At 36.9% G+C, this 24,850-nt stretch overlaps 1 protein-coding gene across 2 annotated transcripts in view; it reads right to left on the bottom strand.

The window, feature by feature from the left end:
- NECAB1 (N-terminal EF-hand calcium binding protein 1) overlaps positions 1-24,850 on the bottom strand; it is a 279,183-nt gene that overhangs the window by 48,895 nt on the left and 205,438 nt on the right. For both annotated transcript variants that reach the window (XM_059994879.1, XM_059994880.1), the window contains exons 7-8: positions 13,457-13,578; positions 4,108-4,184 (exon numbers count right to left, since the gene is read on the bottom strand). In XM_059994879.1, coding sequence (XP_059850862.1) covers positions 4,108-4,184; positions 13,457-13,578 — 199 coding nt within the window. The remainder of the gene's footprint in view (positions 1-4,107; positions 4,185-13,456; positions 13,579-24,850) is intronic.

Here is a 24,850-nt window from a genome sequence, read left to right as displayed (position 1 = left end):
TGCTGTATGCTTTAAATTTAAATAGTGATGTATGTCAATTATTTCTCAAAACTGGAAAACAAGTGAGGATTATGCACAATAATTCCTTCAAATAGATAAGAAATAAATAGAAAGTTATAGAAATCCAGACTGCCTGAAATAGTATAAGCCTGTTAATAACAGAGCTACATAGCTCTAGCTATGCAGTTCTCTTGTGGGTGAACTTTATGCAAGTTATTTAACTTCTCTGCAATTCACTTTTACTATTTCCACTGCCTTATATTCTCTATCCCTAGGTTTTCCTCTAGTTGGCTCTTCCTTATTTTTCTAACTTCAACTCAAATATCACATCCTTAAAGTGACCTTCTCAGATTACTCACTTTAAGTATCCAACCCTCCATCTTCATCACATTGTCCTACATTTTCTTCATAGTACTTTACACTATCCGAAATTACTTCATTTCATGAATTTGTTTACTTGGGGTTTGTCTGTCTCTCCAGAGACCAAGGACCTTACCTGTTTTGATCACTGCTATATTCTCACTGTCAGAATAGTACCTTGCATAAAGTGGGTACTCAAAAAATGTTAGTTGAATAAACAAGTGGCTGAATGAATGCCCATTTAAATCCTAGCTCTTCTGTGAAGACAAACATATAATGCATATAGATGTGAATTGAATCTTTAAAAGTACTCTGCATATAGAAACTGTAACAATAGTGATCTCTTTGACTGCTGTTTCCCTAATAACAACTCAGGCACAATTTTCAGTTCTACTTTCTTTAATCTAAGGTAAAAAACTTAAAACAAGTTGTATGAGTGTGACATCCTTAATTATATCCCTTTAAATATGGATATCCTGTGATCTGATGGTACACTTAAGACTTCATGAAGATTAAAGGGACTTTGTTGTTGTTTTGTTTAAGCATTGAACACTGGTTTCTGCAGAGTTCAAGCAAAACATGAGATATAATCTCAATATATCCCATAAATACTCAGAGAGGCTGAAGTGGAAAAAAGGAATGTCTGAAGAGACTTGTAGAAATTTCAAAGGTTATTTTTCCCCCACATAAATGGTATTGGGCTTGGTTTACAGTGCAGGAAAGATTTATCATAGATACTTAGTGGTGAGAAAAGACAGTATGGCTTCCACTGTAAGTACATTCCCTTTTAATGTGGAGATCAAACCTAGTGCTAACAACTGAGAAGACAAGACAGCCATCAGTAAAATATAATATGCACTTAGCTTCTGTTTGTCAATTGGAAGTTTTTCCTCTAAAAACCTAATTCAGCATAGTACAGAACAAGTTGTAGAAAAAAACCCAACTTGCACTGCTTCTCCTTTCATTAAGACAGATCATGCTGAGCCCCACACAGCTGGAGCCCCATGTTTAAGACCATCACATTGTACTTTCAGCAAACCTCTCAGCCACTGTTCTCATAATGAAATGCTTTCATAGGAATGAAGGGAGAAAAAAGCCTAGAAAAGAAGGAGACATGACAATACTTTGATTTTAAGTTGGAAAAAAAGCCATGACCTGTGTTTGAGCTACCCCTTTAAAAAGAATGACATACATTTATGACACCAGAAGAAAGAGCTTTGCCAAGGACTTCCAAACCATTTTAAAAAGAGGTATTTGTATTCTTTAAATGAATCCAAACTTATTTAACAACTGAATCTTTATGTTTTAACAAGGTTTGGTTTTTAAATAGGGTCCTGCATTTCCAAGACTTCCACCATTGGAAAACTAATTTGTATGGCCACTATTTTTATTATCAAGCATTTTAATCTCAATTCACACATCAATTAATGAAATTAGAAAGGAGGAAAGTTGACTTGCAGCAAACTCTTAGTTTACGTTATTTGTCCCCATAAGTGGTCAATTTAAATTTAGTGAACAGTGATGTGGTGGCAGAGGGACTGGAACTCTCCAAAGTTGTTTCCTCTAGACGTGGTTCTTCTTTGTACAGAATCTCCATTTCAGAGACCTTACCCATCCTTAGGACATGAGGTTTCACCTCTGGGAGATGGCTCTCAAGATCTCAATCTGTTGTCCTGGCTTCTTAAATACTAATCTAACTGGATGTTTCTACTTAGATGTCCTATTATATCTTGAAATTTAATAAACCAGTTCACCTTCTCACTTTACCTCACCAATTATCTCTCACTGTCTCTCCCTTGTCTGTTAGTGGTATAATTGTCTCAGACACTTGGGCTCAAATCCTCAGACTCCTATTTGAAACTACCCTTTTACACATCATACCCATTCAACGGTCCTGTTAATTTCACCTCAAGTCTTTCAAATCTGCCATTTTCTTTTTAGTCACTTAGTCCAGGCCCATCTTTTACTATACTTGATCCCAGTGGGCTCAGGTATACAGCCTGCCCTTTAATGTCACTGTTATAGCTGGCTTTGGTAGCTCTGACTTTGAATCTTCTTGTTTGAATCCATTTCATATTCTTGCTGTCCAATTTTCTATCTAAAGGATCTTTTTTATTATGTCACTTATCTGTTGAAAAATAATAAATGCCTCCTGTTGTCTCCAAGATCAAGTCCAAATTCCTTAGTCTGTTATTTAAGGCCATCCATAATTCAGCCCCACCCTTTCATATAATCTTATTTGTCACTATGTCCCTAAATGGAAGACTCTAACCAGGTTGGTCTACTTAACCTTTGCTCATGCCATCACCTTACCTGAATGCCCTCTCCAACTGCTCTCTGTTTACTAAAAATTTATTTTCCCATAGCAAATACTTATTAGTTTGTTAGCTGACTAACATTTATTCTGATTTTAGTGACAATACAATTTCCTTCAGTGAATGATCTCATCTCATTTTAATACTTGACTGTTAACCAAGGTTTTCTCTCCTTCCTTATCTAAGAGACCTGCGTGCAACCGTAACAAGACAAACCAGACTCTCCCTCCTGGAAAGTGGAATCTTGAGCAGAATGTCCATAGACTGGAAATTGTTGAAACTCATTTATTACAGTGGAGACAACCTGAGAGACTGGCGAGTATTTCTTGCTTACCTACATCTCTAGACTTATCTTGTCTACTGACTTCCTAAGTCTAGATCTCTAGACTGTCTGTTGATTCGTGAACACTCCCATTTCCTTCTAGAGATTTCTTTTTTATTAAAGAGGTAATTTCTGTTACTTGCACTCAAAATTCCTAATTGTCATCATTTCTAAAGGCCCCTTAAGCCCTTCCTGACACAAGTGGTCCTTCCCAGCTTGCAGTGATCATTCCTTCAGGTTAGCAACTGTAAATTTTAGTATATGCTCCATTCCTTTGGCATGTCTCAGTCAGTCACTAAGTATTTACTGAGCATTAACAATGAGCTTGGTTTTGTGCAACTGCATACTTTTAAAAATCTGTTAACTCATTTTATGAATATAGAATATTTTTACGGGTAGACTCTGGGTCCTTCAAAGTCAGAAACTCTCTCTCAAGCATAAAGGTTCCTTCTTTCGTGCTTGGCATGCACAGAAAACACATATTCTTACTGATTAACAAAAGCAGCTTCTTCCATTAAAGCTGCTTAAGAGGAATATAACTATAATATCAGGACTACTTGGTGTTAATTGAATTAGTCAATAAAAATACAATAACTGGAAACATAAAATATAGTTCTGAAGAACTCTTCATCATATCTTAACTTGCTTGCTAACTTGGTAGTTTTCATGCTAAAATTCATCAGTTAAGATGCTAATTTCTAGAAGTTGAGTGTACAATATCATCTTTCAGTGTACCACACAGCCATTTCCCTGAATCACTTTGAAACATTCCCAAGACATCAACCAGGTCATTCCCAAGAGCTGCCATTTGCATCATTCAAGCACACTGCTACCTTACATGATTGATAACCTAAAAGTCAGACCGTGCAGTAGATTTATTTAACTTTAAACCCTATATACTATTTTAACTATAATTAGGGATTGGCATTGGGGGAATGAGAATTAACATTATATTTGCTTTAACAAAAATCCCAAATAACTATCAAGCAGTATAACGGAGATCCTGGTTGCTATTCTACCCAGGCAGACATGAATATTGGGGGAATAAGGAATAATGAGTCATAATCTACTGAAAACTAAGAGGGAGAAGAAAGAAAAGGAAGTACTCACCTTCTTTTCCAGTCTATCAATTAATTTCTGGAGTCTGTTTATCTGGGTCATCCACTGGTTATCTTCTTCTAATAAGCCTTGAGGGGAAAACCATGAGGGCAATATATTAAACTCTAGACAGAGCAGGAATGCTTTGGTGTCTCAGAGCTTTTCTTTTACCCTGAAGGAAGAACACAGTGTCACTGGCTAATCACCACATTTAAATATATATATATATATTTATATTTATGTATATAGATAGATTCACATGAGTTCTTTCTAAGTTATTGATTTCCATAGATCCATGTATCCCAGTGGGTTCATTTTTATGTCTATTTTTTTTATGTTGTTGCCTACACTGGCCTTTGATATTCAAAAGAACAGATCCTGCTGAGCCATTTTTACCACCACATAATGTAGCTGATTTTTCTTTTAGAAAAAGGAAAGCACCAAGAAACAATTCTAAACTTACTTCTGGGGCAGTGGCAGGAGCCAGGGAAATCATAGCCATGAACACAGCAAGGGATAAATTATTAATCAAAAAGAAGTAGAAGAGCAAAGTAGCTGGTATCTCCTTCCCTAGGGACTAACCTGAGTGGACACTATGTTCATGGCATAGGAGTGAAGAGTACAAACTCTGGAGCCCGCTGATTTTGGTCAAATTACTTAACATCTCTGGTCTCACTTTTCTTATTTTTAAATGGGCATAATAATATCACAAGCCTCACTGTGAGGATTGTGTATATATACACATATGCATACATACATATGTGTATACATACACACACAAACATACATGTACTATGTATGTAGTATTTTTATTTTTTTATTTTTATTTTTATTTATTTATTTATTTTGCGGTATGCGGGCCTCTCACTGCTGTGGCCTCCCCGTTGCGGAGCACAGGCTCCGGACGCGCAGGCTCAGCGACCATGGCTCATAGGCCCAGCCGCTCCGCGGCATGTGGGATCTTCCCAGACCGGGGCACGAACCCGTGTCCCCTGCATCGGCAGGCGGACTCTCAACCACTTCCACCAGGGAAGCCCCCTAGTATTTTTAATATGTCTGTGTATACACACACACATCTCTATCTAACAGCAGGATAAACATTATGTAAGTTCTGCTGCTATTATTGTTGCTGTTATATATGTTATTATGCAAAGGCAAGAAGGAGTAAGTTGTGGTGTGAGCCCCTGCACAAACATCCTGGTATCCTTGTGTATCCTTATGGCAGCTTGCTCAAAATATTTTCACAGACATTTGTTGAAGTAATAGTTTTTAATATTTCCTGATAGAAGAATGTGATTGAATTTAAGACTATAAAGCCTTGTTTTAGCTTTGAATGTTAGGAAGATAAGACCTAAATTATAAGGGGGTAGTACTTTACATTAGAATTCACTTCTCCACCTGCCGTCTTCAGTGAAGCTCCTCTTAAAGCCCACCAAATAAATTATGATGCAAAAAGAAGCAGTAGCATTGCCACAAAGAAGTGGCTACTAAAAATGAGTGCTTTTACAATAAAATATTATAAATATGTAAACAAAGTTTATGTTTATATTTTAATTTGCAAAGTAGTTAACATCTTTCCATTCTAGGTTGCTCCTAAAAGAATTTAAGGCAGCTATCACAACAAAGTCCCATAAAAGGATATTTTGGGCTTAATACTGTTTTCTAAATGAAAAATGGAAAGAACAATCTATGGTTTAATTTTCTTTAAACATCTTTATTGGAGTATAATTGCTTTTAAATGGTGTGTTAGTTTCTGCTGTATAACAAAGTGAATCAGCTATACATAAACATATATCCCATGTTTAATTTTTTATATTCCACATACAAGTGATAATATTTAGTATTTGTCTTTCTCTTTCTGACTTATTTCACTCCAGGTCCATCCATGTTGTTGCAAATGGCAATATTTCATTCTTTTTAATGGCTGAGTCATACTCCATTGTATACATACATATGTGTGTGTATGTGTATATATATATATATATATATATATATATATATATATCTCACATCTTCTTTATCCATTCATCTGTTGATGGACACTTAGTTTGCTTCCATATCTTGGCTATTGTAAATAATGCTTCTATGAATGCTTCTAATAATGCTTCTATGAATGCTTCTATGAATATTGAATTATGGTTTTCTCAGGGTATATGCCCAGTAGTGGGATTGCTGGGTCGTATGGTAGTTCTATTTTTAGTTTGTTAAAGAACCTCCATACTGTTTTCCATAGTGGCTTTATCAATTTACATTCCCACCAACAGTACAAGAAGGTTCCCTCTTCTCCACACCCTCTCCAGCATTGATTGTTTGTAGATTTTTGATGATGGACATTCTGACTGGTGTGAGGTGATACCCCATTGTGGTTTTTATTTGCATTTATCCAATGATTAGTGATGTTGAGCATCCTTTCATGTGTTTGTTGGCAATCTGTATATCTTTTTTGGAGAAATGTCTATCCATCTGTTTGTCTCATCTTCAATTACTTTCGTCAGTTTTTGAAGTACAGGTCTTGTACCTCCTTAGTTAGATTTATTCCTAGGCATTTTACTCTTTTTGATGGAACCATAAAGGGAATTGTTTTCATAATTTCTATTCTGATACTATGTTTTTAGTGTATAGCAATGCAACAGATTTCTGTATATTCGTTTTGTAACCTGAAACCTTACCAAATTCATTGTTGAGTTCTGGTAGCTTTTTGGTGGTGTCTTTAGGATTTCTCATGTATAGTGTCATATCATCTTCAAATATTGACAGTTTTACTTCTTCCTTTTCAGTATGCATTCCTTTTATTTCTTTTTTTAGTCTGATTTCTGTGACTAGGACTTCCAATACTACGTTAAAGAGAAGTCGTGAGAGTGGGCATCCTTGTCTTGCTCCTGATCTTAGAGGAAATGCTTTCAGCTTCTCCCCATTGAGTATGATGTAGGTTGTAATATATGGCCTTTGTTTTGAGTATGATGTGGGTTGTCATATACGGCCTTTGTTTTGTTGAGAAATGTTCCCTCTATACTCACTTTCTGGAGAGTTTTTATCATAAATGGATGTTGAATTTTGTCAAAAACTTTTCTGCAGTTATTGAGATTATTATATGAATTTTATTCTTTAGTTTCTTAATATAATGTATGACATAGATTGTTTTGCAGATATTGAAGCATGCTTGCATCCTTGGGATAAATATATTACTTGATCATGGCTCATGATTCCTTTCATGTATTGCTCAATTTGTTTGCTAACATTTTATTGAGGATTTTTACATTTATGTTCATATTGGCCTGAAGGTTTCTTTTTGTGTGTGATATCTTTTCAGGTTTTGGTATCAGGGTGATGCTGGCCTCACAGAATGAGTTTGAAAGTGCCCCTTCCTCTGCAATTTTTTGGAATATCTTGAGAAGAATAGGTGGTAACTCTTTTCTAAATATTTGGTAGAATTCATCTGTGAGGATAACTGCTCCTGGACTTTTGTTTCTTGGGGGCAGTTTTATTACTGTCTCAATTTCATTCCTGGTATTTGGTCTGTTCATATTTTCTGTTTCTTCTGAATATGTTCATTTCTTCTACATTGTCCATTTTATTGGCATATAATTGTTCATGGTAACCTCTTATGATCCTTTGTATTTCTCTGGTGTTGGTTATAACTTCTGTTTTATTTCTGATTTTAATGATTTGGGTCCTCTCTCTTTTCCTTGATGAGTCTTGGTAAAGGTTTATCAATTTTGTTTATCTTTTCAAAGAACCTGCTCTTGCTTTCATTGGTCTTTTGTTTTTGGTGTTTTTTTTTTTTTTTTTTTTTACTGTTTTTAAGTCTCAGTTTTATTTATTTCCTCTCTGATCTTTATGATTTCTTTCCTTCTAATAAATTCAGGTTTTGTCTTTTCTTCCTTTCCTAGTCCTTTAGGTGTAAGGTAAGGTTATTTATGTGAGATTTTTCTTGTTCCCTCAGGTAAGCTTGTATTGCTATAAACTTCCTCTTAGAACTGCTGCTGCTGCATCCCATAGATTTTTGATCATTGTGTTTCCATTTTAATTTGTCTCCATTTATTTTTTGATTTCTTCTTTGATTTTTCCAGCAACCCATTGTTTTTTTATAGGCATATTCTTTAGCCTCTATGTGTTTGTGTTTATTTGCACTTTTTTTTCTTGATTTCTAGTCTCATAGCATTGTGGTTGAAAAGTTGCTTAATATTATTTCAGTCTTCCTAAATTTACTGAGACTTATTTTCTGGCCTAGCATGTGATCTATCCTGGAGAATGTTCCATGTGCCCTTGAAAAGAATGTGTAATCTGCTGCTTTTGGATGGAATGTCCCATATATACATCTGTTAAATCCATCTTGTCTAAGGTGTTGTTTAAGGTCAGTGTTTCCTTATTGATTTTCTGTTTGGATAATCTGTCCATTGATGTAAATAGGGTGTTTAAGTCATCCCTTAGTATTATTGTGTTATCATCAATTTCTCCCTTTATGTCTGTTAATATTTGCTTTACATATTTAGGTGTCCTACGTTGGGTTTATATATATTTACTTTTGTTATATCTTCTTCTGGGATTGATCCCTTGATCATTATGTAATGTCCTTTTTCTCTTTTTACAGTCTTTGTTTTGAAGCATACTTTGTCTAATATAAGTATTGCTACCCTAGGTTTTTTTGCATTTTCTTTTGCATGGAATATCTTTTTTCCATCCCCTCATTTTCAGTCTGTCTGTGTCTTTAGATCTAAAGTGAGTCTCTTATAGGCAGCATACCTATGGATCTTGTTTTGGTTTCCAAGCAGCCATTCTATGCCTTTTGATTGGAGCACTTAGTTATTGACATTTAAAGAGATTATCAATCGGTGTGTACTTATTGCCATTTTGTCAATTGTTTTGGGATTTTTAAAGTTCTTTTTTGTTCCTTACTTCTTTTTTTTGCTCCCTTCCCTTATGATTTGATGACTTCCCTTGTGATTTGATCTTTAATGTTATGTTTGTATTCCTTTCTCTTTTTTTGTGTGTACATCTACTATAGATTTTTGGCTTGTGGTTACCATGAGTTTTATATATATATATATATATATATATATATATATATACTGATATATTGATATATATATATATATATATATATAGGTGACTTTAAATAGTCATGGATATATATATATATATATATATATATATATATATATATATATCCGTGTCTTTAAATAGTCATATATATATATATATATATATATATCCGTGACTATTAAAAGTTGTTAATCTTTTAAGTTCAAACCCATTTTAACAACTCTGCATTTTTACTCCCATGCCCGCATTTAATGTTTTTGACATCATATTTTACATTTTTGTATTTTATATCCCCTAACTATTGTGGATATAGATGATTTTACTACTTTTATCCATTAACCTTCCTACTAGCTTTATATGTGGTTGATTTATTATCTTACTACATATTTCCCTTTACTAATGAGATTTCTCCTTTCATAATTTTCATATTTCTAGTTGTGGCTTTTTCTTTTCTGCTTAGAAAAGTCCCTTTAACATTTCTTGTGAAGCTGGCTTGGTGGTGATGCTGTCTTTTAGCTTTTTCTTGTTGTAAAACTTTTGATCTCTTCTTCAAATCTGAATGAAAGCTTTGCTGTATAGAGTATTCTTGTTTACAGGTTTTCCCCTTTCATCACTTTAAATGTATCATGTCACTTTTCCTGGCCAGAAGAGTTTCTGCTGATAAGTAAGCTGATAGCCTATGGGAGTTCCCTTATATGTAATTTGTTGCTTTTCCCTTACTGCTTTTGATATTGTCTCTTCATCTTTAATTTTTGCCATTTTATTATAATGCTTCTCAGTGTGTCACTTTGGGTTGAAACTGTTTGGAACTTTCAGTCATTCCTGGACCTGAATTACTGTTTCCTTTCCCAAATTAGGGAAGGTGTCAGTACTGTGTTCAACTATGTTCTCTGCCTCTTTCTCTTTCTCTCTCTCTATTGTCTTCTGGGACCCCTATAATGCAAATATTAGTACACTTGATGTAGTCCCAGTGGTCTCATAAATAGTTCTATTTCTTTTTTTTCCTTTCTTCCATTCAGCTTGAGTGATTTCACTACTCTGTCTTCCAGCTTGCTGATTTGTTCCTCTGTAGTATCCAATTTATTGTTGATTCCTTCTAGTGCATTTTTACTTCCTTCTAGTGCATTTTTAATTTCAGTTTTGTATACTTCATCTCTGTTTGGTTCTTCTTTACATTTTCTATCTCTTTGTAAAAACTTCTGACATTTCTATCTCTTCGTAAAAACTTCTGACTTCTGACATTTCCCTCTGTTTTGTTTATCCAAACTCTTCTCTCAGGTTCTTTGAATATCTCTATGATAATTAACTTGAACTCTTTATCAGATACATCACTAACCTCCACTTCATTTAGTTCTTCTTCTGGAGTTTTATCTTGGTCCTTCATTTGGGACTAATTCCTCTATCACCTCATTTTGCCCAATTTGCTGTTTTTATTTCTAAGTATTTGGGAGGTTTGTTACATTTCTTGACTTTGAAGAGGTGTCCTTTTGTAGGAGATGTCCTATGTGTACCTGTGGTGCACTCCTCTATGGTCACCAGAGCTACATGCTTTAGGAGTGCCCCCTTTTTGTGTTGTGCGGGTCCTTCCATTTTGGCTGACTGACTACTGTGGCTGATCTAGTTGGTGTGGCTAGCCCCTGTCTGGTTGATTGCCAGGCCTTGCCTTGGGCAGAGGATGCCAACTACTTGTGGGCAAGGGCTGGTCATGACATGGCTGACCACAGTGTCCTGGGATTCCTGGGGCTAGTGCTGGACCAGTGGCAGGTGGATCTTGGTGCTGGGGTGGGTGGCTGTAGGGCCACAGGTGCCAGATCTAGTCTTGCCCTACTCGTGTATGAGGCAAGTTCCAGACATGGCTTGCTGCAGGGTCCAGGATGTCCCAAAGCTGGTGTCAGCCTGCTCGTGAGTCGGGCTGGATCCCAGGGCAGCTGGCTGAGGGGTTCAAGGTGTCTCAGAGCTGGTGTCTCAGAGCTGAGGCCTAAAGGGTTGGAGTCAGCTTACTAGTGGGCTGCAATGAGGCCTTGAGCATACCAATCCTAATTCCAGCTCACTGGTGGGCAGACTCGGGTTCCAGGGTCTCTGAATTCTGGGTCCTGAGGGTACCAGAGTTGATGTGTAGGCTTGTTGGTGGGTGGGTCTAAGTCCCAGGGGATCCTGGGGCTGGTGCCTGCTCAATGGTGGGTGAGGCTAGTCCTAGGGCTAGTGCCAGCCCATTGGTCAGTAGAACTATGTCTCAGGGTCTCTGGCTGCAGACCCCTGGTGGGGGGGTTTTCCCAGATTTGGTGTCAACCCACTGTGGATGAGGTTGGGTCCCAATGGCAGACTTTGGGGCCCTGTGATTTCTTGAGGCTAGTGCCAGTGCTTTGGTGGGTGAGGCCAGGTCCTGAGCCCTCTGGTGAGTAGGATTGGGTCCTGGAGCCACTGTAGACTCAGGGATTCTTAAGTCAACCAGCTTGCTGGTGGGTGAGCCTGTGTCCCCACCTGACTAGCTGCTTGTCTTGAGGCGTCTTAATTCTAGTGCTCACAAGCTGGTGGGCAGGGACAGGTCTCAGCACTAATTAGCTAGAAGAAGGATTCCAAAGTGGTGCCTGCCATCATTAGTGTCCTTGTGGTAGAATGAGCTCCCCAAAATAGCTGCCACCAGTGTCTGTGTCCCCAGGATGAGTTACAGTTGCTTCCTGCCTCTCCAGGAAGCTCTCCAAGATCAGCAGGTAGGTCTGACTCATTCTCTTTTCAAGTCACTACTTCTTACCTGTATCCCAGAGCATGTGAGAATTTTTGTGCACATTTTAAGAGTGGAGTCTCTATATCCTACAGCCTTCTGGCTCTCCCCAAGGTGAACCCTCCTGGCCTTCAAAGTCAAATGTCTGGGGGTTTGATTTCCTGGTGCAGAACCCCAAGCTGTAGACCCTGATGTGGGGCTTGAACCCCTTGCTCACTTGTGGAGAAGCTCTGTGATTGTAATTATCATTTCATTTGTGGGTCACCCTCTTAGGTATATGGATCTTGACCATACCACTTCTCTGCCCCTCCTACCCATCTTGTTGTGATTCCTTTTAATGTATCTAGTTGTGGAATATCTTTTCTGCTAGTCTTCTTGTCTTTCTCATCAATAGTTGCTCTGTAAATAGTTGTAATTCTGATGTGACCATGGGAGAAGGTGAGCTCAGTGTCTTCCTATTCCACCATCGTGGCCACTCCTACAGTGGTTCTAAATGAGCTTCATGATTTTTCCTGTACTTTTGATACTGACCAGGAGAAGATATTGCCCCAAGTAGTCCCTGATCCTAAGAAGCTACATGAGGAGTAGAGCTGAATCCAACCTACAAGCTGGAGCCACATCCAGCTGAGATCACTCAAATCACAGTCAAACATAGACCCATGAGAGAAAAGAACCAAATATTTCCAGTTGTAATCACTGAGATTTTGAGGTTGTTTCACTGTAAAAAATGACTAATGATCCATTACCCCTAGACAAATAGCTTTACTTTCTGGGGAGATGGAGATACTAACATCTATCTTATAAGGTGTTAGGATAAAATAAGACAGTGTTCAAGAAAGCACTTTGAAATCTTTCAAGTACAATCTGTGTAAATACAGACTATATCTATACATTGATTTTCTGAAATGGTAGATATTTAAATATTCATTTATGTTAAAATGACATGTTCAAGTGATATGTGCAGGTACATACAGATACATATATACATACATATGCATATATATTCATACTTTATAAAAATTACTGTACTTAACAACATAAATTTTCATATTTCAAAGTATTTTAAAGTAATTAATATAAATGACATGGTTAAAATATGATGACCTAATGAATATTATTGAGGTCTCAATCATATACTACATTATGCACTTCAAAAGCCACTATAATTTTAGTCCTGTTATGAAAGGAAACAATAACCTTTTTCTAAAATGAATTTAGAGTATGCTTAACCAGGCTTGGGGATCTGGGATTAGGGTGCAGACTAAAGTGCACCTCCTTTGCTTGGAGATGATGATGATTTCTATAGGTCTTAAGTCTTTCACATATTAGGTGATTGAGTCACTTTCTTCCCTACCCAACATGTCTCTGTGTACTGCCCAAGTACAACTGCTAGGATTCTGACAGAACTGATGATTAGGATCACCACCCTAGTTCTTAATATCTTAGACCTTTACCACTTTGGTTTCAGACAAACTTGTTCGGTGTAAGAAAAGCATTCCATTATTATTGTTTTAGCTGCCTTTTGGTCCTTTTTAAATAAGTCAATATGAAGATACAATTGAGTCAACTTCAAGAAAAATGACAAAGTTTCATTACCTGCACCATAGACATTAAACTGAGGGCTGTTGGGGGAGAAGATTTTGTGTCTCTGGACTCGACGACTTGATCGTTTTCCAGGCCATTGAATCGACAGGACTTCTGGTTTGGTTGGCCCTTGTCTTGAACAACAAAGACAATATTTAACCTCAGTGTCAGGACTTCAGTCTTTTACCTCAAGGAACACATCTTCAAAGATCAGACACAAATATTTTCTAGTGTAGTGAAATGAAAATTTATGAGAACTATGGTTTGGCAACATGGTCTAGAGATACCTGGTAATGTGGCATTATAAGTGAAACTAAGGAAAAGAGGGGGGAACATGGCAGAGTAGAAGGACCTTGAGCTCACCTCCTCTCACTAAACTCAATATTTTGTAATAACCTATAAAGGAAAAGAATCTGAGAAAGAAAAAAAAAAATATATATATAACCGAATCATTTTGCTGTACACCTGAAACCAACACAACATTGTAAATCAACTATACTTCAATAAATTATTTTTAAAGTTATTAAGCAGAAAAAAAAAGAAAATACATTGGGCTTTTTTTATTCTTGTAATTTAAAAGTTTGAGTAAAAAATCATACCTTGATTTGTAATTTAAGAAAAACTAGTTTCTTTTATTGCCCAAATTATCAATGGAAAGAATGCTTATTTGTACACTTCCATAGTATTTTGTTTAGTTTGAGAACACCTATGGAGTTTGTTTTTCCTTTTATTCAGTTTTTAACTTAACTGTTTAAATCAAAGCTAAATATCCATATAGTTAAAAAGTCAAATAATTCTATAAACTTTTTTCTACAAACAGGTTCTCCCCTTCACCATATTGTGCCCTCATTCTCCTTATACAAAGGCAACACTTTTCAACAAGTGTTTATTTGTGTTTATCTATATATAACAATACTATCTCTTGGGGAGGTGTGACCAAGATGGTAAAGTAGGGAGACTCTGAGCTCACCTCCTCCCATGGGCACAACAAACTTACAACAATTTACAGAGCCACTATTGACAGCAACAATCTGAGGGCTAAAAGAAAAGATTTTCCACCACTAAAGGAACCACGATGAGATGAGTGGGACAAATGGAGATGCAGTATAGTCAAGATCCACACCCCTAGGTAGGCAACCCACAAAGAGAAAGAAAACCACAATTGCAGAGATTCTTGCCAAGAAGAAAGGGGTCCAACTACCACACTGAGCTCCCAAGCCTGGGGTTCTTTACTGGAAAGATGAGCCCCCAGAACATCTGGCTTTGAAAGCCAGTGGTGCTTGCATAGAGGAGACCTGGAGGGCTGTAGGCAACAGAGACTCCATTCTTAAAGGGTACAAACAAAATCTCACACAATCTGAGATCCACAGTGAAAGAGTAATTTAAAAGAATCCTGGGTCATACCCAAGCTCTCCAGCTGACCTTGGAGAGCTTCCCAGAGAGGCAGGAGGTAACTGCAACTCTCCCTAGGGACACAGAGAGTGGTAGCAACCTTTTTTAGGAACCTGCTCTACCACAAGGACACTGGTGCTGGCAAGCACCATTTTGGAATCCTCCCTCTCGCATATTAGTGCTGGGGGTTTACCTGTACTTTAGCAAATTGGCATCCATCCTGGGAACCACAAACCCAGCAGCCAGCCACAAGAGACCCAGCTCTTCCCACCATCTGCCCCAGGACCTGGTCTGTCCCAGTCCCAGGTACCTTGGACCACACAGCTATCTGCCCTGAAACCCAATGCTGCCCAACAGTGGACTGGCACCAGCCCTGGGACTCCCCAGACCATGCAGCTAGCCACACTGGGACCTGACCCTGCCCATCAGCTACTACAAAGCTGGGCCTAGTAGCCAACTGGGCCAGAGAAAAGCCCCACCTGCCAGTACACCCATAGTAATTGGTCCCACTATAACAGAAGGGCCCATGCAGCCCACATAGTGGGTATGCCTAGAGTATATAGCTCTGGTGAACAGAGGCAAGTGTTTTGCCAGGCCCAATATGATGTCTTCTATAGAAGTCCACTTCCTCAAGATCAGGAAACATAACTGACCTACCTAATACATAGAAATAAAACAAAGAATTTGGCAAAATGAGGTGACAGAGGAATATATTCCAAACGAAGGAACAAGATAAGACACCAGAAGAAGAACTAAGCAAAGTGGAGATAAGCAAACTACCCAATAAAGAGTTCAAGCTAATAATCATAAAGAGGCTCAACAAACTCAGGAGAAGAATGGATGCACACAGTGAGGAATTTCAGTTAGATAAAAAAACTAAACACAGCTGAAGAATACAATAACTTAAATAGAAATACACGGAGGGAATCAAGAGTAGAGTAGATGATACAGGAGGAAATGGATAAGTGCCTGGAAGACAGAGTAGTGGAAATCACCAAGGCTGAACAGAAAAAAGGAAAAATAATTTTAGAAAATGAAAATAGTTTAAGAGACCTCTGGGACACCATCAAGGTAACTAACAGTACCATTACAGAGGGCCCAGAAGGAAAAGAGAAACAGAGGAAGAAAACTTACTTGAAGAAATAAAGGCTAAAAACTTCCATAATCTGAGAAAAAACAACAGACATCCAAGTCTAGTAAGAATAGAGGATCCCAAACAAAATGAGCTCAAAGAGATCCACACCAAGACAAACTGTAATTTAAATGGCAAAAGATTATAGATAAAAAGAGAATCTTAAAAGCAGCCAGAGAAAAGCAACTAGTTATGCACAAGGGAACTCCCATAAGACTATCAGCTGACTTTTCAGCAGAAACTTTTCAGGCCACAAGCAAGTGGTAAGATACATTTAAAGTGATGAAAGAAAAAACTTACAATCAAGAAGACTCTACCCGGCAATGCTATTATTCATATTTGAAGGAGAGATAAAGAGTTTTACAGACAAGCAAAACCTAAGAGTTCAGCATCACTAATCTAGCTTTACAACAAATGTTAAAGGGACTTTTCTAAGTGAAAAAGGAAAGACCACAACTAGAAATATGAAAATTATGAAAAGAAAATCTCATTGGTAAAGGAAAATATGCAGTAAAGGTGGTAGATCAACCACTTATACAGCTAGTAATAAGGTTATAGGACAAAAGTAGTAAAATCATTTATAACCACAATAAGTAGTTAAGAGATTTACAAAAGAAAAGGATATAAAATATGAAGTCAAAAACATTAAATGTGGCAGGGGGAGTAAAAATGCGTTGTTGTTAGAATGTGTTTCAACTTAAGAGATCAGCACGTTTAAATAATCACAGATATATATAGGTTATTATATATAAATGCCATGGGAACTGCAAACCAAAAATCTATAAAGAGATATACACACACAAAAAAGAAAGGAATCCAAACATAGCATTAAAATATTCATCAAATCAAAAGGGAAAATAGCGAAAGAGCTAAGTTACTAAAAAGAACTATACAAAACCCCCAAACAATTGACAAAATGGCAATAAGTACATATCTATCAATAATTACTTTAAATGTAAATGAACTAAATCCTCTAATGAAAACACAGAGAGTGGCCTAATAGATTAAAAAAAAAAAAAAACAAGACCTGTATATGCTGTCTACAAGAGACTCACTTCATATCTAAAGATACAGTTGCTGAAAGTGAAGGGATGGAAAAAGTATTCCATGCAAATGGAAATGAAAAGATAGTTGGGTTAGCAGTACTTACATCAGACAAAATAGACTTTAAACAAAGATTGTAAAAAAGAGACAAAGAAGAACATTACATAATGATAAAAATCAATTAAATAAAAAGATATAGCAAATGTAAATGTATACACACCCAACATAAGAGCAATTAAATACATACAGCAAATATTAACAAACATAAAGGGAGAAATTGACAGTAATACAATAATACTAGGGAACTTGTAAGAGCTGGTTCTTTGAAAAGATAAACAAAATTGATAAACCTTAATCCAGACTCATCAAGCAAAAAAGGAGGGTCCAAATCAATAAAACCAATAAAATCAGAAGAAAAAAAAAAGGGGGGAAGATACAACTAACATCACTGAAATACAAAGGACCATTAAGAGATTACTAGAACAAATACTTGCCAACAAATTGGGAAACCTAAAAGAAATGGACAAATTCCTAGAAACATACAATCTCCCAAGTATGAATCAGGAAAAAATAGAAAATATAAACAGACAAATTACCAGTAATAAAATTAAATCAGCAATCAAAAAACTAAAAACCTCCCAAATAACAAAAGTCTAGGACCACATGGCTTCACAGGTGAATTCTAGCAAACACTTAAAGAAGAATCAACACCAATCCTTCTCAAACTATTCTAAAGATTGCAGAGGAAGTTAAGCTTCTGAACTCATTCTATGAAGCCAGCATCACCATGATACAAAAACCAGCCAAAGACACCTTGAAAAAAGAAAATTACAGGCCAATATCACTGATGAACATAGATGCAAAAATCCTTCACAATGTATTAGCAAACTAAATTCAACAAAAGACTCATACACCATGATCAAGTGGTATTTATCCCAGGTATGTAAGGATGATTCAATATCAAAACAATCTATGTGATACACTACATTAAGAAATTGAAGAATAAAATTCATATAATCATCTCATAGATGCAGAAAAGTCTTTTAACAAAATTCAACAACGATTTATGATAAAAACTCTCCAGAAAGTGGATATAAAGGGAATATTCCTCAACAAAGTAAGGCCATATATGACAACTCACAGCTAACATCATACTTAATGGTGAAAAGCTGAGAGTATTTCCTCTAAGATCAAGAGCAAGATAAGGATGCCCACTCACAACTTCTATTCAATATAGTATTGGAAATCGTAGCCAAAGCAATCAGACAAAAAGGGAATCCAAATTGTAAAGAAAAAAGGAAAACTTTCACTGAAGATGACATGATACTATATATAGAAAATCCTAAAGATGCCACCAGAAAACCTACTAGAACTAATAAATGAACTTAGTAAATTTGTAGGATAAAAAAAATACTATACAGAAATCTATACACTAACAATGTTTCTATATACTAACAACAAACTATCAGAAAGTGAAATTTAGAAAACAAGCCCATTTATTACAATTGTATCAAAAAGATTAAAATTTCTAGGAATATATCTAACCAAAGAGGTAAAAGTACTACAGTCAGAAAAATGTACGCTATTGATGAACTGAAGATAACACAAATGAAAAGATATACTGTGCTCAATGATTGGAAGAATTAATATTGTTACAATGACCATACTACCCAAGGAAATATAAAGACTCAGTGCAATCTCTATCAAAATAAAAATGGTATTTTTCTCAGAGCTAAAATAAATAATTCTAAAATTTGTATTTAAACACAAAAGACCCTGAATAACCTAAACGATCTTGAGAAAGAAGAACAAAGTTGGAGGTGTCATGCTCTCTGAATTCAAAATGTACTACAAAGCTATGGTAATCAAAACAATATTGTACTGGCACAAAAACAGACAGCTAGATCATGGAGCAGAATAGAGAGGTAGAAATAAACTCACCCTTACATGATTAATTAACCTAGGATAAAGGAGACAAGAATATACAATGGCAGAAAAGACAGCTTCTTCAATAAATGTTGGGAAAACAGCTACATGCAAAAGAATCAAACTGGACTACTTTATAACACCATATACCAAAAAGAAAAATAAAGAAAAATCAAAATTGTTTAAGGACTTAAATGCAAGACCCAAAACTATAAAACTCCTAGAAGAAAACATAGGCAGTAAGTTCTTTGACATCATTCTTAGCAATATTTTTCATACCTGTATCCTCAGCAAGAGAAACAAAATGAAAAATAAATGAATGGGACTGCATCAAACTAAATAACTTGTGCAGTGAAGGGAACTATCAACAAAATGAAAATGCAGCCTACTGAATGGGAGAAGATATTTGAAAATGATATAACTAATAAGGGGTTAATATCCAAAATACACAACTAACTCGTACAACTCCTCAACATCAGAAAAACAAACAAGTCAATAAAAATGCGTGGAGGACCTGAACAGACATTTTTTGAAAGAAGACATAGCAATGGCCAGCAGACATATGAAAAGATGCTCAACATCACTAATCATCAGGGAAATGAAAATCAAAATCACAATGAGATATCACCTCCCACCCTTCAAAATGGCTGTTATCAAAAGGGCAACAATAAACAACTGTTAGTAATGTTGTAGAGAAAAGGGGGGCCTCGTGCACTGCTGGTGGGAATGCAAATTGGTACAGACACTATGGAACATATTATAGATGCTCCTCAAAAAATTAAAAATAGAACTACATATGATCTATCAATTCCACATCTGAATGTTTTTCCAAAGGAAAAAAAACTATAATTTGAAAAGTTGAAAAGAGGTACTTCCCTGGTGGCACAGTGGTTAAGAAACTGCCTGCCAATGCAGGGGACGTGGGTTTGAGCCCTGGTCCGGGAAGATCCCACAAGCCATGAAGCAACTAAGCCCATGAACCACAACTACTGAGCCTGCTCTCCAGAGCCTGTGAGCCATAACTACTGAGCCCATGAGCCACAACTACTGAAACCTGCATGCCTGGATCCCATGCTCCACAACAAGAGAAGCCCCTGCAATGAGAAGCCGTGCACAACAATGAAGAGTAGCCCCCGCTCACCTCAATGAAGACACAACACAGCCAAAAATAAAATATAAATAAATTAATTAACTTTAAAAAATGTTGACAAGATATACACACCCCTGTGTTCATTGCAGTTATTTTTTTTTTACAATAGCCATGATATGGAAGCAACCTAAGTGTCCATCAGTAGATGAATGGATATGTGTGTGTGTGTGTCTGTGTGTGTCTATTTACATATATGACATATGTATATATATACATACATATGTATATATATTTGTGTTTATATATATATATTCACACACACACACACACAATGGAATATTCCTCAGTCATCAAAAAAGAATTATGCTAAGTGAAGTATGTCAGAGAAAGATAGACCATATGATTTCACTTATATATGCAATCTCAAAAACAAAATGAACAATCATAACAAAATAGAATCAGACTCTGTTACTGGGAACAAACTGGTGGTTGCCAGAGGGGAGGGGAGATGGGAAGAGTGAAATAGGTGAGGGAGATTAAGAAGTACTAATTTCCAGTTACAAAATAAATGAGTCACAGGGATGAAATGTACAGCATGGGGAATATATTCAATAATATTGTAATAACAATATGGTGACAGATGGTAACTAGACTTATTGTGGTGAACTTTTTGCTATCTCTTTCTTTTTCAGTTTTAGGCTTTAGGTATCAAATTCCCTATATGAAAAGCTCAGGCCAAAGATATATACATGGAAATGTAAGGAACTTCCAGGAAGGCTGTTTAAAAGGAAGAATTGAGCTGAGAGGCTGCCTATTCTTTCCTTATACTTCTTTCCTGGTTGGAATATGAACATGGTATCTGGAATTCCAACAACCAGCTTTGGCATGAGGTAAACTTGCAAATGTAAGTCATGTACGAAGATGTGAAAAAGAGAGGAAATCTATGATAAATCTGTAGAGCTGCCATACTTGCCTTAGACTGCCCACCACCAGGGTCTTTAGCAGGAAATAATAAGCTCTTATGTGATTAAGCCACTTTTCGCCCTCTGTTATATGCAACCCCCCACACCCAAAATAAGATTCCTTTAGCCTCTCTCCTATTTTGGATTCTCCCTCCCCACCCCACCTCTGCCTTTATCTTTCTTTTTTTTTTAAACTGGATTTCATTTTTCTCTTAGTTTATTCCTTTGTTTTGGAGAGAAAATGCCTCCAATTGCTTCAGAAGAAATGGAATACCATGAGAGGCAAAATTCTTGAGACACTGCATGTATAAAAATACTTTAATTTTTCCTCCAGCATTATTAGTGGTTTTATGGAGTAAAGAATTTTAGGTTGCAAATCTTTTCCATTCAAATTTTGAAGTTGCTTGATTGAATTTTAGCTTCCAGTCTCATTATTGAAAAATATAGTGTTTTCTTTATCATTTGGGTTTTTCTCTCTGGGAGTTTTTAGACACTTCTCTTCATCTCCAGTATTCTGAAATTTCATAATGGCATGACTTGGCGTGTGACTTTTATTATTCGTTATAATGGCTCTTAGTCTGTTCTATCAACCTGGAAACTCATGTCCTTGTTCTGAAAATTATTTCTTTGATAATGTCTCTCCTGTGTTCTATTTCTAGAAAATGTCATCACACTTTTATCTCCAAATATTCCTCATAGGTTTTCATTTCTACAATCAGAATTTCCAAGAACTGTTTTCTGTGCTTTCAATATTCTTTTTTTAAAATAACATCCTGCCCTTAATTCATAAATGCAATATCTTCTCTGATTTTTGAGGGTATTGATGATTTACTTTCTGAAGTTTTCTGCTCCCTGGATATTTCTGTTTCAAGTTTTGTTTCTTGTGTTTGACTTGTTCTCTTGGTTGTCCCTGCTTATCTCAGAGGAAGGAACCACAGGAATGATTGGAATCTATATGTGTATGTTGGGGACTGCCAACTTGCAGCCTCCATTGTAGGGTGGCCTGGCTTGGCCTGTTCATTGGAGGACACTGACTTCCAGTACTTTTAAGTATTTTCTCTAAGACTGATGAGATCGCTAAAAGAAGGAGGTCCCAACTGGAGGGAATAAGCCCAACTGCCAGTCCTCTGGGAACACAGGATTCTGAGGGGGTTTCAAATCTCACTGTTCAGTATGGAGACTTTCAGTTAATGCCTCATTTTTTAGAACTGTGCTCTGACACCCAGTTGTGCCAGTGTAAATCTGTTCACCTACTCCAAAGAGTATACCTCTAGGCTTCCTCAAGGGCTGGGGAGAGGCAGTCAATATAAAGCTTTGGGTGGAGCTTTCAACAATATGTCAACCTCACTTTCATCCCCACTATCAGTTGCACATGGTGAAGCTAATTCTTTTTTTTTTTTTTTTTTCGGTACGTGGGCCTCTCACTGTTGTGGCCTCTCCCGCTGCGGAGCACAGGCTCCGGACGCGCAGGCCCAGCAGCCATGGCTCATGGGCCCAGCCGCTCCGCGGCATGTGGGATCTTCCCGGACCGGGGCACGAACCCGTGTCCCCTGCATCGGCAGGCGGACTCCCAACCACTGTGCCACCAGGGAAGCCCTGAAGCTAATTCTTGAGGCTTTCTGAGGTTTTGTGATACCAGTTGGATTGCATCTTGGCTTCTTACACCAGCTGCTTATGTTTCAGCTTTCTCAGATCTTCTAAATCAGTTACCGCTAGATTCACCTTCTTTTCATGTTCCAAGCTTCTATATCATTTTTCTTCTATCCTTCTTATCTTTGTGGGTTTATGACTCCTTTTTATCCAGACACTCTTAATGCCATTTTTGAAGGGTTTAGGGAGGGAGCAAAACTAATATTCTATGTTTACTCTCCAATCTAACTACACTTCCCTCTAGATTTTCCTATGGCATATTAAAAAAAAATCAACTTTCTAGTAAGTTCTCCTCTCTCCCAAATCTTTACTACATAGGAGGAAGTGATTTAGAGCATTCCTTCTTTATGTTCAAGATAAGGGAATTTAAGTTGTCTGAACTTTATAATCACCTGTATGTGAAATTAAAGCCTTCCCTTACTTCTGTAATAAACAACCATGAAAAGGAGAAAAATAACTTCCAAGCCAGAAGGAATTAGTTGTTTTTCTGAATGAAGAAGAACTTTGGAAAATAGAACAAACTTGCAGATTTCATTATAAAAAAGAAATTCACATATAATTAAACTGTGTTCCTAGAAACCTAGTTTGTTTGAGGAAAAATGGTTTATATAAGAAGACAAGGGTCCTCTAGAGGAAAACTTTAGTATAAACTAATGATAATTCTTGTCGTCTATTGGGTACTTTCAAACGACATGGGATTAAAGTGGCTTCCATTTAGCCAGCTGGCCAGGACAGATATAAAGAGTGTTGTAGAACGCCATCTGAAAAATCTCACTTCTGTGGCATTCCAGCTGTATGCATCTCTTCTTTCTGAATTGCCATTTTCACATGAATACACACAGACATTTTGCTCAACACAGCATGTCTAACTCATTACTGCAGGATGAATGATACTGTGTGATTCCTCCTTGGGGTTGATAGCTAGAATAGATGACTTCTCAATTTTTTCTATATTTCAGCAAGTCATTGTATCCTTAGGTTTCACAAGTGTTAAGCCCCGAGGTAATATTGATGCTGAGAGGTAGCAAATTATTACAAATGTGGAATTTTTAAAGATATCTGTGGGTTGCAACTTTTGACTGCACAGAGCCTCATGGAATCTTCCTTTATGGTATAAAAACACTAATGAATTTTTGGATATACTTATTTGACCTCTCCTCTCTGAGCTGCTTCTCTTCTCCCCCAAATCTTTACTACATACTACTATGAGACTATTTCCCTTAAACTCCATTTTTACTATATTTCTCCTTTCTTTACAACCACCAATGATAATCTCTGATCATATGAAGTCTAAATGCATCTGTTTAGCTTTGAAGACCTATCCTGACCCTAGATTCCAGGTAAGTTGGTCTTTCCACTGTCCCAGGTCCATATCCACTGCTCTTCTATATGGCTCGCTTTACCTGGAATCCCCTTTGATTTATTCAGTTTTATATATTTAACATGTAGCTGTGCCAGGTATAGGGAAACAAGAAAAAGTCCCTGCCATCTAGAAACTCAAAGTCTAATGGGGGAGATAATTAAGGAACTGAGATCGTAAGTAGATATAAGTAGAGGGTACTAACGGGAGTAGTGGAGTGGGAGGTAGGTATAAAATTCTGTTTTGTGAGCAGTGAAAGCTTCCTAGAGAAAGTTCTGTCCAAACAGAGACCAAACAAAGTAGGAGGATGAGTTAGCCAGATGAGAGAAGATGGGTAATATAGCATAGATGAGGACAACCCTCCCTTCAGGGAGATATCATTCTGCCATTAAATCTACCCAAAAGATCCAATTCAGGTCTTATCTCCCTATGAGGCTCCTTCACTTGTTTCTTATTTGATATCATAGGAAAAAGGGCAGCCATCTTTCTTCTCTTTGTCTTTTTTCCAATGATGAGGCCCCTGGGGCTCTCTTCACTTTGGTTTCTGGTGGCTAGCTGATAGGAAGATGGAGCCTTGGGAACAGAGATAGAGTCCCTGTATGCTTGGGCCTAATTCGCATGCTTCAGTCAGAGTAATCAGAGACTTCACATTGGATATTATGGACACAAACATGCTTCAGTCAGAGTAACCAGAGACTTCACATTGGATATTATGGACACAAACATGCTTCAGTCAGAGTAACCAGAGACTTCACGTTGGATATTATGGACACAAACCCATAGTGGAACTTTGTTTTCTATTTGCTTGTTTGTGTATTTTTTTCTAGAAACCTCCCTGGGAAGAGTATCG

The sequence above is a fragment of the Delphinus delphis genome, chromosome 17, assembly GCF_949987515.2.
Source record: "Delphinus delphis chromosome 17, mDelDel1.2, whole genome shotgun sequence".
NCBI classification, from domain to species: domain Eukaryota; kingdom Metazoa; phylum Chordata; class Mammalia; order Artiodactyla; family Delphinidae; genus Delphinus; species Delphinus delphis.
Note: the sequence above shows the minus strand (reverse complement) of the source record. Positions and strands in the feature narration are given on the sequence as shown.